At 37.1% G+C, this 12,566-nt stretch overlaps 1 protein-coding gene across 3 annotated transcripts in view; it reads left to right on the top strand.

Moving 5' to 3' along the window:
• The window catches only part of LOC6557600 (MOB kinase activator-like 2), a 42,178-nt gene that overhangs the window by 14,632 nt on the left and 14,980 nt on the right, over positions 1-12,566 (top strand). The window contains exon 2 of one of the 3 annotated variants that reach the window (XM_032741252.2): positions 3,205-4,289. The exons of the other annotated variants lie outside the window; for them this stretch is intronic. Coding sequence (XP_032597143.1) covers positions 3,379-4,289 — 911 coding nt within the window. The 5' untranslated portion in view covers positions 3,205-3,378. The remainder of the gene's footprint in view (positions 1-3,204; positions 4,290-12,566) is intronic. 3 annotated transcript variants of the gene reach the window in all.

Below are 12,566 nucleotides of genomic sequence, written 5' to 3'. Positions count from 1 at the left end.
GTTGAAGAATATATAGAATATCAGAAGTGGGAATGTAAGTCTGTCTTTATAAGAGGTGCTATAAAAAAGTAATTGAGTTTTGGGCACAGCTTTCAGTCTTAGTCCGTTCAATCTACTTTTTCTCCCTCTCGAATCTGTTCGTTTTCCATCATGCATTAAATTTTAGGCCAAAGGGCTTAGATCTGCCTACTAATCGATATAAATCGATAAGTCAAAATCAACAGTTAGTCGTATTATCTAAGAGTAGTCGTTAACCAAATTAAAACCTACATTTCGCGATAAAAGATCAACAACTAATCTACTGTCGATAAAGTCTCTTTAACCAGCTGTATTTATCAATCAATTAATATCAGAAGCTAATCTTTTATCGATAACGTCTCTCTTTCTGTCCTGTGATAATCATAGGATCCTTTTATTTTTAACCGTCTCCGTTCCACAAAAAGAAAATTGAGATTATCATCATATTTATTACATTTTCATTGGCCTTACATAAGTTGAAGAGACTTTTCCAACAAAAAAAAAAATAAAAGAAGATCACTGAAAACAAAACGTTACAAACTTGACGGTCAAATTAGAATACTCTCTCGATGCAAACGGTTTTATAAATGAGAGCTAATCACAAATCACAAATCTTAACTGTTTTGCTGCTTCTTCGTCTTCCCGATGAGTAAAAACAACGAGAGACAACAACATCATTAACAGTTCACACATATGGGTCTCTAAATAGAGACACACACATACACACTTATCCATACATACATACATACAGAGATAGTACCGTTGTAGAGACCCCCCTCCCCCTTCCCCCGTTCACGGTTCACCCATTTTGTGTGGAAACTTTCATGGCTGCTAGCTTTTTGACTTTAATTCTAATGCTCTTTTTGATGAGCTGCCTGGAAACGTGCCTGGAAATCGAAATCACAGTCAAGCGACGTTCTCAGCAACAACAGCAACAACTAGTTGGGAATTATATGCAGCATGCTCATATGATTTACTAATTGAATGCGTAGAAAGTTTTCAACAATTTTTGTTGTTTTATTTTTTATTTTGTAGCAATTTTTGCTGCTTACAACTTTTAGCATAATACTTTCGATTTGTCTTACCCCAAAAAAAAAATAAATCTAAAGCATAACAAATTGCTTAGATTTTGTGCTTGCTGCTTGTGAAAGTTTTTCTTCACTTTGGCCAAAGTGTCAAGTGCCATTCCAATTTTGTTGTTAAAGCACCTCTTTTTTTCCCCAGTTTTTACTTTTCCACGCTGCGTGCTGCGTGTTGCGTGTTGCCAAGTTGGATTAATTCTTCGATTGCGCCGTGGCACGCAATTAAAGATAAGCGCGTTCAATTCTGACAGACGTCGCGTATATTTCATTCCTCAGCAGAATTCTCTTTAAATTAACTTTTATTCGCATTATAAAGATGTAGCGCCATCGCTCTCTCTCTCTCTCTCTTTCGCGTGTGTGAGTGTTCACTGGAATATTCCCCAGATGCAAAAGGGATTTTTACAGCTTGCTCATCATTTGATTCTGCTTTTAATGAGTCATTAAAACTAGCGAAAAGCTTTCGTCGCAGCTTAAATACTAAACGATAAAAGCCAAGGTCATCGACGAAAGCTCATTTATAACGGGATCGACTCGAATGACTTGCAAGCAATCGGTGCGATTAAAATGGAAACTTAACTTTGCCAAAATGTACAAAATTTCTTGATTGCGGAATTTTGTCAATATACCAAAGCTCAACAAAAAAGTAAAGCAGTTTTATCTGAAGAGTTTTGTCGCCTTTCGCCTTTAGCTGTAAATGGGTGAAGGTTATCCAGTCTTTTTGACTCCTTTTTACATGCATCCCGTTCGATTTTATGTCTTCTTGCTTTTTTCCTTTATTATGATGGTAATTCCACAACTACCCCAGCCCCACGCATTATTCATGGTCTGCGTCTCTCTTCGTTTGGGCTGTGCCTTCTTCTTCGTCTTCTTTAATGATGAGTTTTAATTTTGGTTCGCTTTATTTTGTTGTTTCTCGCTTGCTTGTTGTTTTTGTTGTTGCTGACATTGCGTCAGCACCAGCGAAGATGACAACAGCTTTTACTTTCCTTTTGCTGGGTTGTGGAGGGGAATGGTGCAGGGAGGGAGACTGAACGCGACTAAAATAAGCAGAACATAAATGCGAATTTGAATTAAATGCGAGGAAGTGTTTACAAAGCCATTGGAATAATTATTATTTGGCTTTTATTTATTTAACAATTAAAAATTGCAGAAAAACTTGCTGCTGTTGAGTTGACCTAAGGAAAAAGTTTAGAAAATGTAGTCGGGGCACAAATAAAATACATCATAATTCATTTCTATAATAAATCTAATTAACATGCATATGTATAAGCCGATTTTGGCTTGGCAACCTCGCAAAAAAAATAAAACAAATAAATACATACACATACTTATTTACATACTCGCACACACACGCACATATAAAAGGTTGTGAAACTATACAATGAGGCAAAAAAACACGCGATCGCTTTTTTTCTTTCCTACAGAAATAAATAACATATACAAAAGCAACAACAGCAACAAAAATATATACATACATACATATACAAATACATACATATACAAATGCGCACATAATGTATGTGTATATATGTGTGTGTGTGTATTTAAAAGCTCATAAGCTAAATCATAAACGTTAGACATATACAACAAATGTGTCCACAGTTGCTGCACAGTGGTAGAAAGCTTCCCTTCTCACAGTTGATATGAACTCCGGTATGGGATGAAAAATATATATTTTTCTCAATTTTTTTATTTGAAATTTCTGAAAATTCTAAAAATAATTTATTTTTCTACAAATTAATTGCTGCGGAGTGGTAAGAAGCTTCTCTATACAGTCTTTGATTTTTGAAATCATAATTATCTAAAATCGAATATTCTATTCTTAAAATAATTTTTTTATATGTAAATTTATATTTTTTTGTCTACAACCCTCATACCACTGTGCAAAGCGCGGCGCGTGTTTCGCTTCAATTTTCTAAAAACGTCCAACACACAAGAAGAAATGCCCAAAAGAAGTATTATTTTTTGTGCCTAATTCGTAATCAAGGAAACCACAAGAAAAAAAATCAATTTAAGCAAAGTTGAAAGTTGAAGAAATGCTTGCCAAAAAATCGAAAATGTTTTAAGCTCTTTGCGTTAATTTTGTTTGTGTTGTATTTTCTAGAAGAAAGTTTAGCAAATGTAAAGTGAAAGAAATGAATGAGTTGTGTTGAGCACAAACTAAAAATTTAAAACTAAGCAGCGAACGAACAAATGTGCAAATCATAAGCAGCAACAACAACAACAATAAGCTAAAAAGTAAAGCGAGCGCAACAAAAGCAAAAGTGACGGGTGAATAATGTTGAGAGCGCCCACACAGCACATTGTGGAACTCGGTTTCGGTACGTCAGCAGCAGCAGCAGCGACAGCTACCACAACAACAACAACAGCAGCGAGAACAAGCGAAAAGCAACAGCGCAAAACTTTACTGCAAAAGCTCAAACAGCAGCAGCAAAAGCTACACAACAACAAAGCAGCAGCACCAGCGACGCCAGCGGAAACGCAAGAGACAAATCAAAAGAGAGCAGCGATAGCAGCAGCAGCAGCAGCTGATTATTATTTCAAGCAGCACCAGCACCAGCAGCAAACAAGTGAAAAGTGTTTGCTGTTGTTGGCAACAACAATTACTGCAGACGAACAGCAGAAGAAGAAGAAGAAGGAGCATACAAGTTACAGCTTTGCAGCTGCGCTGCGACGCAACAAGAAGCCAAAAACAATAACAACAACAGCAATTGTAACAGCAGCAAACGACGACAACAACAGCAGCATCAGCAGCAGCAGCAGTAATCAAAGCAGTCGCAGCATTAACAGCAATAACAAAAACAGCAACAACAATAACAGTTTGTCTAATAGTTGCATTCACAACAACAACAACAACACAACTCATTATAAAAACAGTAAAAACAGCAGCAGCAGCTCCAGTAACAACTACATCAATAATTACAATTTCAAAACAACAAGTGAACAACAAGCGTGGAAAACAACAACAGAAATAACAACAACAGTCGCTGCACAACAACAGCTGCTCATTAATAGAAACGGCAGCAGCAGCAATCGACGCAAAACCAGCAGCAATAACAGCAACAACAACAACAACACCATGTCACCCACATCACAGGCACCAACACGAACATCTCTGTTCGATTCCTGTCATCGCAAGATCCGTTTAATTGGCGGCGGCCCAGTTGCCTTCTTGGGCGGTTTAGTGGCGTAAGTTGATACCCTACTCCTCCTTCCCCACTATTACTATTCACTACTAATTTATGGTTAAAACCCATTCAACTAGTTTTTAATTACATTTTCTCGGCTCAAATTACACGCTTTAAAGCGTGGGATTTTTTTTATTAAACAATTTCGATAAATCCCAGTTGGGACTTATGCGACTGCTATTTGTCACATTTTCTCTTTTAGTGCACTTCTTTTCCCTTAATCTTAAGCCTATGTTATTTATACCAGAGTCAGAATGTACCCATTAACATTGTGTTGCGTGCTTGTTACTTATTTATGTTATACGCAAAAGTCGTTAGAATTTGGAGTACATAAGAAAAAGGTCAAACGCTTAAAAAACAGCCCTTGCCAAAGATAAATAACAAATTATTTACTCTTTTTTTATGGCATTAATTACAATCATTTCTCAGGTAAACAAAACCACTAAAAGCGCTTTGTGTAGTGCAAACTCAAGGCTTGTGGGGCAATTAAAATATATATAACAAAAGCTAAAAACAAAGACAAAGAAAAAATAAAAAACAACACAGAAACAAAAACTTTGCTCAAATAGGCCTAAGAGCGTTTTTTGAAGGTCAAAAATATTAAGTGTGAATACAGCGTACTGTTAAGCTGCACTGTTAAGCTGCTAACATGTGTTATTCAACAGCACAGACGCCTGTTGTGTGTTCTCTGTTGCGTTAACATTAACGGCTTAACGGCGAACAAAAATCTTTAAAAAACTTCCTCGTTTGCCTAATTTGGTATAAAGGCCAGTCCAAAAATAAGCGTAAGCAGCTGAATTTAAACACAACTCATTAGCAGAGTTAAACGAACTTTGAAAGGGGCTCCGTTGGGGAGAGGGGGCGAATGGAGACGAAGGCGTCTCTGTTGACACTGTCAACACAAAGTGCGCTGAACTGATAATTAGTAAGAAATGTAAATATTGACAGAAGTGAGTGTGCATAAATACGTAACACAAACATTAAAACGCAAAGAACAACAAGAAGCAGCAGTAGCAGCAGCAGCAGCAATGTTAACGATTCACTGCCTCCCACTCTGACTCACAGTGTAAAAGCTAACAGTTTTTCTTTTAGTACATTTCTCATGGATTGGATGTCACATCACGTTTGTGTGAGTGTGTGTGTGTGTAAAAGAATAAGAAAAAGAAGAAGAAGCAACAGCAGCAAACACGTAACGTAAAAATGTCAATTCATGTTTTGATTGCTAGGGAGCGAGCGAGATAGCAGTATAACAGCTTAAAAGAAAATGTTGATAAACCTGTCAAAAGTGTTTCTGAATAGAAAATTTGCATTATAATGTCTATATGCGTTTTATATTTTCGTTGTTGTTGTTGTTTTTATTCAAGAAGTTCAAAATTTGAATAAAAAAGAATATGATGTAAACAAACCAAAGAAGAAGAAGCATAAAATACCATAAAATATATGAAAAAGAAATCTTCATAAAGTGAGTAATAATTTATTTTGTTTGTTTGTCATTTATTTATTTGCTGTTGCTAACTGTACTTTGAGAGAGAAATAGAAGAGGGGTGGGGGGCGGTGAACTGAGGTGAATTTATGTGGGGTGAGTAGAGGGGAGTTGAGTTGAGGCTAATTGTGAAGCATTAATAACAATCATAACTGCTGCTGCGCTGCCGACTGCACTGCTGCCTGTGTTTGTCTAACTTTTTAGCATTGAGCTTAAAGCATCGCAATTAGCAAATTGAAAGAGCAAACAGCAGCAGCAAGCATTCAGATTGTGGACTGTGGCTTGTGGAAACCATGTTAAATTGCTGTTAGGCAACATACTTATAACATAATTGAAGGTTGCTGACCCAATTGATGAATACGGCTAAAAGCCAAAGTAGCGATTTTTTTTTTTGGTAACACAAGCGATTCGTTTGATAGTATAAAACTTTTACAAAACGACTACTAAACCAAATCAAGGCTTTAATATTCAGTGCTGCCAATTACGCGCTGTTTAGCAATACAGCGGCAAGGAAGGAAAGCAAGATATTCAATACAATGACTTTATTACTGCCAAAGCCCATAGTGGCAAATAAACAGATTTTCAATAGAATTCAATTTATTATGACTGTATAACTAACAGAGCACTGTTAGCTTTTGGCAGCACTGCAACCGTCAACCGCTGCTGTTAACAATTTATTGCGTAGAAAGTTGAAAATGTTTAATGTAATGCCTGCTCTTCATTATGTAAGTTAAAACTGTGCCAATTTCATTAAACTGCTTTTTCGATAAACGGCGCCTACTTGCACTTTTTTTTTATTATTCAGCTATCTTTCGTTGTGCTAACATTTTGCTTTGGGTTTAGCATTGCTTAACTATTAGTTCCAATTGGAATAAATGTTAAATTTGCATTGAGAGCATTAAGCTTACAGTTTACTCTTGTATCAGCAGCTGGCCGTTGACCTCGACAACAGATGCTCTGTTAATTGAACTGAACTTGAGCTCAAGTACAGACGAAACTCTAACAGCTGTTCTCTCCACTTTGTACAGGAGGGGGAGGGGAAGCGGGGTTTTAATGAGTTTGCAATGCACACAGCTGTTGTTGGCAGAGAAAAGAAAAAAAAAAGAATTGCAGATTATTCTGCTGGATTATTAGCCGACTCAGAAGGCGTATCAAAATCAACGTCAACATTGTCGTTTTCGCATTCTTATTCTGCTTGGCTGTCAGCTTAAAAAGAGAGAAAGAGATAGAGAGTGAATGATTAGCAACCCAAGAATAAGCAGAAGAAGAAGACGGAGAAGAGAGATCAGTTCAACGATGTAGAACGATGTCAAAATATAGCGGATGTTTGAACAGGAACTACAGATGGCAAAGATCGCAGAATTGTTTTATTGTATTTAGCTCAGGGTTGCGCTTAGATTCATAAAATGAAAAGAAATAAATACCCTGTAAAGAATTCATGATGGGGTTGTTTATTGAAAGAGTTAGATACTTTATTTATTGTATTGCTTTTTTAAATCTCAATTTTCAGTTTGGATATTCCATTTTTCTATTAATAATATACGAAAATATAAATAAAATATGCTTAATTAATTTGAAACTGTTTTGCAGAAGAATATAATGTTGATAGATAATGAGAAAAGTTTGCAAACATTTCAGATTAATATTATAATTATTAATATACAAATAAACAAATATAAATACAATCAAAATGTATTTATATTCATTTGAAACAGCTTGGCAAATAATTTGATGTTATATGATAATAAGAACATTCTGTCCGGGACATAAAAAATATAGATTATAAATATATTTAAGGTATGCATGTAAACATTTAAAATTGGAATTTCCTGAAAAAGTCAGTTTATTATTCTATTAATAATTTGTTATGCCGATTACAAGGTATCAGCTAGTCAATCAATTTGGTCAATCTACAATGCAATTCAATCATTATCCAGAAGTCGTTTGTCGTCTATTCTATTGTCATAATTATGCATAAGCAATTGCCGTAAAACCAACTGGATGACTTCAACAAACCCCTTAGCCCCCCCCCCCCCCACCTCCTTAACCCCCTTCTCTTTTTGGCCATTGTGCAAACGGGGCCAAAACCGTTGCTCAGATGTTTCTGGACTGTAATTATTTGTCCATTAGCTCTTTGTTTTTTGGCCTGGCAGCTGTTACAAATTTGGAACACGACACCCGACACCGGAGGGCGCCCCAAGGGGGCAAAGCACAGCGCCAGAGGTCAACGAAAATTTCTATTTCCATGAAAATGGATGCCAAAATGCTGCTGCTGCTGCTGCTTCTGATGACAATGGACTCTTTCAATTCCACAAATCTCTTCTATGCAGCAATTAACGGTAATCTATTTTTGGGGCGGGAAGCAAGTCTAAGTTTAATTACCGTTGACCCCCCACACTCAATTATTCAAGTCCTGTTAACATTGTAGAAATTGTCAAGTGAGAAAAGCATTTAAGCAATGTTCATTATTTGTTAGTTTAGTTTAGATCTGCTTTAATCCGATTTGATTTAAATTGCATTTAAATTAAGAGAGCTCGTCGAGTCACAAAGATATAATAGTACAATATGCTGTTAAGAGTGCTCTGTTATCTACATGAATGATTTGTATGTATATCAGCTGGTCATTGTCATATTCTCACTTATTAGATTACACGTAAGCAAAATACTATAACATGCCATCTGTTATCTAAATAAAGTATGTGCTTGTTTATCAGCACGTTATTCTCAGATTCTTATTTATAACATTGCACATAAATATAATACTATAACATGCCGTTAACAGTGATATGTTAACTACACACATTATATGTATGTATATCAGCTGGTCAGCAAAATCCAAGTCGTTAACGTGCTCTGTTATCTACATAACTGATATTTGCATATCATAGCACAACATACATACATTCTTACCAATAACATTATATTATAACATACCGTTAACAGTGCTCTGATATATGTGATAAGCTGCACGTCATTCTCAGATTCGTATTAATAACATTACACATAAATATAATACTATAACAAGCCGTTAACCATTGCTTTGTTAACTATACACATGAGATTTGTGTACATCAGCTCGTCATACTCAGATTCTAACCTGTAACCTGTACTACAATAACATGCCGTTAGCAGTGCTCTGTTCGTTGTGGCTAAAGTTCAGTGGCCAGGTGTGAAACGCATTAACTAACAAAACAAACATTAGCATCTGTGTCTGTGTCTGTGTCTCGCTTTGCTGGTGATGACATTCAAAAAGTTCATTAAGAAAGCACACACGACTTTAATATGTTTTAGTTTTTGTTATGAATTGCATTTGCTGCTGCTGGCTGACCTAAACACAAAAACCGAGTGATTTATATCCATTTTCACTATTTCATTTTCAATTTCACCCACATGCAAAAGTAAGCGAAAAAAAAAATGTATACATATATTACGCCTCATAAAACTTCACCTTGAAGCTGACTGCTGACTGCTGCTGACTTATTGGCGCTTGCTTTGCACAAGTTCCGGCTGCGGCTGCGGCTGCGGCTCATTTACTTTTGCTACGCTTCTGCTTTTGTTTTGCCCCCCACTCTGTTTTTACACTCTCTTCTCTCTTTCTCCACTTGACGCCTTTATTTTTTTAATCCATTTAACCACATGTTATCGCCGCCCATCATCAACATCATCTAGCGTCTGTCTGGGTATCTAGATAACTGTATAGATGACGGCGCGTCTCACTTTTAAATACTTTCCATTATTATTATAATTTGTTGTTGATTTTTACCTTCATCAACAACGGACACATTAACAACCTATGCATGTGTGTGTGTTTGTGGCTCTCAGCATGACTCACAACTCATTACTGCACACACATATACACACACACGCACACATACGCAACAAGCTGCTGTCATCGCGTTGTGCTCTCTCTCTTTCCTTCTGCCTCCAACTGTGTGGCTCTCCCAATTTGGCGGCGCTCTAACAACGGGTGATTGGTGTTGTTGTTCTTTTTAGTATGCTAACTGAGTGCGTTCGGTCAAAACGGTACTTTGCAATTTATGGCTGCTCCTGTCTTTGTCTCTCTGCACAACAAAAACAACAACAACAGTGGGGCAAATGTAATAGGAAATTGCGCATTTTTTGGCAGCAGCTGATTCATATCGCGACTTTTGCCCATTTACTATTCGCATCCGCAAAGCGACAGACAGCCGCCCCAAGCTTAATTAAATTGTCTCTATACTCAATATATGTATGTGTGTGTGTGTGTATACACTCATAAAAAAATCGACCTACATTTTAGTAAATCGCCAGGATTCAGAAAGTACATTGCTAAAAATTTTGGTTGTGGTTTTCTAAAAACTACAGTTTACATTTCTTATTTTAAAGGTAGCTTTTTCTATAACTTAAAAATAAAAATGCGTCTAATTTTCATAATATGCAGAAAATAGAAAGAAATAGAAAAACAGTTAGTGCGATTTTTTTCTGAGTGTATCTTTGTATGTATACGCAGTAAGTTTGTGTGTCTTTTTGCCTTTGCGCTTGATTAACGCGTAATTTTCTTTTGTTAATTGTGACACACATTTATTTTGTAGGGTAATCGTCTCCCCCTCCCACTCCAATTTAAGGTCGGCTGCTCTCGCTCTCTCTCTCACTCTCTCGCTCCTGTGGCGTAAATGGAGCGTGGCTTTGATAGATTAATGGTTGGCTTGTCATGGACTCTGGACATGTTTGCACATATACACTCACACACATACACACTTATTTTGTTTTGTTATTTATTCGATTCACATTCCCCGTAAATCATCATTAAGACGACGCCGCCCTCTTCATCTTCACACATCTATATGCAAAATCAATAAAAAAAAAGCGTGTAGACAACATCATCCCAATTTAAGCAATTTACTAATTGTATGTGTACACACTGGCGCGTATACGCAAAGATAGAGAAATGGAGGAGATGTACAGATTCGATTTAGATCAGCATTCATGCGTCTTCCAATAAGAAAATAAACTAACTTCCTAGTTGGACAATCAATTTAATGGACATGCTTTCAATTGAAATGCCAAAAAAAAAACACATTCGTTTATTATTTTTTATTCGCTTAATCTGCTACGATAACTTGAGGAAAAATAACAATCAATGGCTAAAACCAGTTTAAAATGGCAATTCCCAAATTCGTTCGCTGTTAATTCTCTTTCGTTACGTTTCTTTTAGATACGTTACCTTACGCTAATTGAGCTTACGTGGTCGACATTCTAATTATTGCAAATGGAACTTACGATTTCTATGACGAACATGAATGAATCCGAATCCGTTTCGTTCAATTTACCTCTTGTTCTGATTCTGATTCTGCTTCTTTCCATTTTTGCTATATTTTTATTAATTTATGGCCACACATCGTTTTGACACCTTCATTCAAATGGGTTCAGGGAGAGGGGTAGCACATGCAAAAGGGAATGGGGAAATGGGGAACAGCTAATTGAAAATGTTCAAGCAAAATGAATATTAATTGTTTTAAATAATTTTGAACTTGGCAAAGGCAAAAGGTATCACACACACCAGCGCAAACATTGTGTATGTCACACAGAAACACACACACACACATGCAGGGAACAGACAAATTTTTGCCTTACATTTTGCTGACTGCAGCAGCGTCGCGTCGCCGTCGCTGTCAACGTCAGCGCAGCTGTTTTATTGTCGCACATTGACAGACACAGAACGAACGTATGTTCTTCCTCTTCCTCGTTTTCTTCTTCATTTTCATCTTTAGCTTCTGCTATTACGTTCGCTTGTATCTGCCGCAGTCATCTTCGACAGCAGCAGTAGCAGCAGCAATCAACAGCCAGCCCATTTTTTTTTCTGGGGATATTTGTGTGCGTCATTCGGGCTCAGAGCATTTTGCATGTATGTATGTATGTGTGTGTGTGTATGTGTGTGTATTTATGTATTCGTATTTGCGCAATCCAATTGGAAAGCACACTCTACCGTTATTACCATCAATTTCATTCAATGTGCAATGAGCGAGCGAGCACTAACGCTGATTTGACGCGCTCTCTCTTTCCCTATCTATCTGATACTCTCTTATAGCAAAAAAAAAACTGTTCTAACACACACACAGCCAGACAGAGGCGCGCACGCAAAACAAAGCGTTGTGCGCTGCGCTGAGGCAAAGGTGCGCGGTCGCGTCAGCCAGTCTTCTGATTCTGCTGCTGCCGACAGTGAAACGCGCGCGCGTACGCAAAAAAAAACAAACAGAAAAGCAAGAAAAAATAATAGCCAAAAACATAATAGAAACACAACGATCGCTTCCTCTTCCTACTCCAATTAACGGTGCGCGCATTTATAAATTGTCTCAGTGTGTGTGTTTGCCTGTGTGCGCAAAAAACAAATCAAATTAAATGGGTTCCAATTGAGCTTTTGCTGCGCGCTCCAAAGCAAAATAGCAAACCCGATACCAAAAACCAAACCCCAAACCGAAACCAAAAACCAAACCCCCTTAAAACAAGTTGACCAAGTGACAAATCTATCGAAAAAAAAATGAAATAAAATCGTTTAGTGGACTTGAAAAACGCGTTCGCTCAACCGGATCGATCGTTGTCGACTGTCCCCCCACACTTAACCTTCAAATATTAGAGTCTAACGTGTATTTGATTCACACGACGTTACACGTTACACATTTTACACACTTTACTTGCCCCTGACCCGCCTCCAACCACTCATTGTACAATTGACGCCAATGCGTCTGTGCACTGATTTCTCTCTCTCTTTCTCTCTCTCTCTGTCTCTCACTGTCTCGCTCTCTTTCTTTCTGTGTT

The sequence above is a fragment of the Drosophila grimshawi genome, unplaced genomic scaffold (assembly GCF_018153295.1).
Source record: "Drosophila grimshawi isolate 15287-2541.00 unplaced genomic scaffold, ASM1815329v1 contig_44, whole genome shotgun sequence".
NCBI lineage: Eukaryota > Metazoa > Arthropoda > Insecta > Diptera > Drosophilidae > Drosophila > Drosophila grimshawi.
The sequence above is the reverse complement of the archived record's forward strand: the minus strand, read 5'-3'. Positions and strand labels throughout refer to the sequence as shown.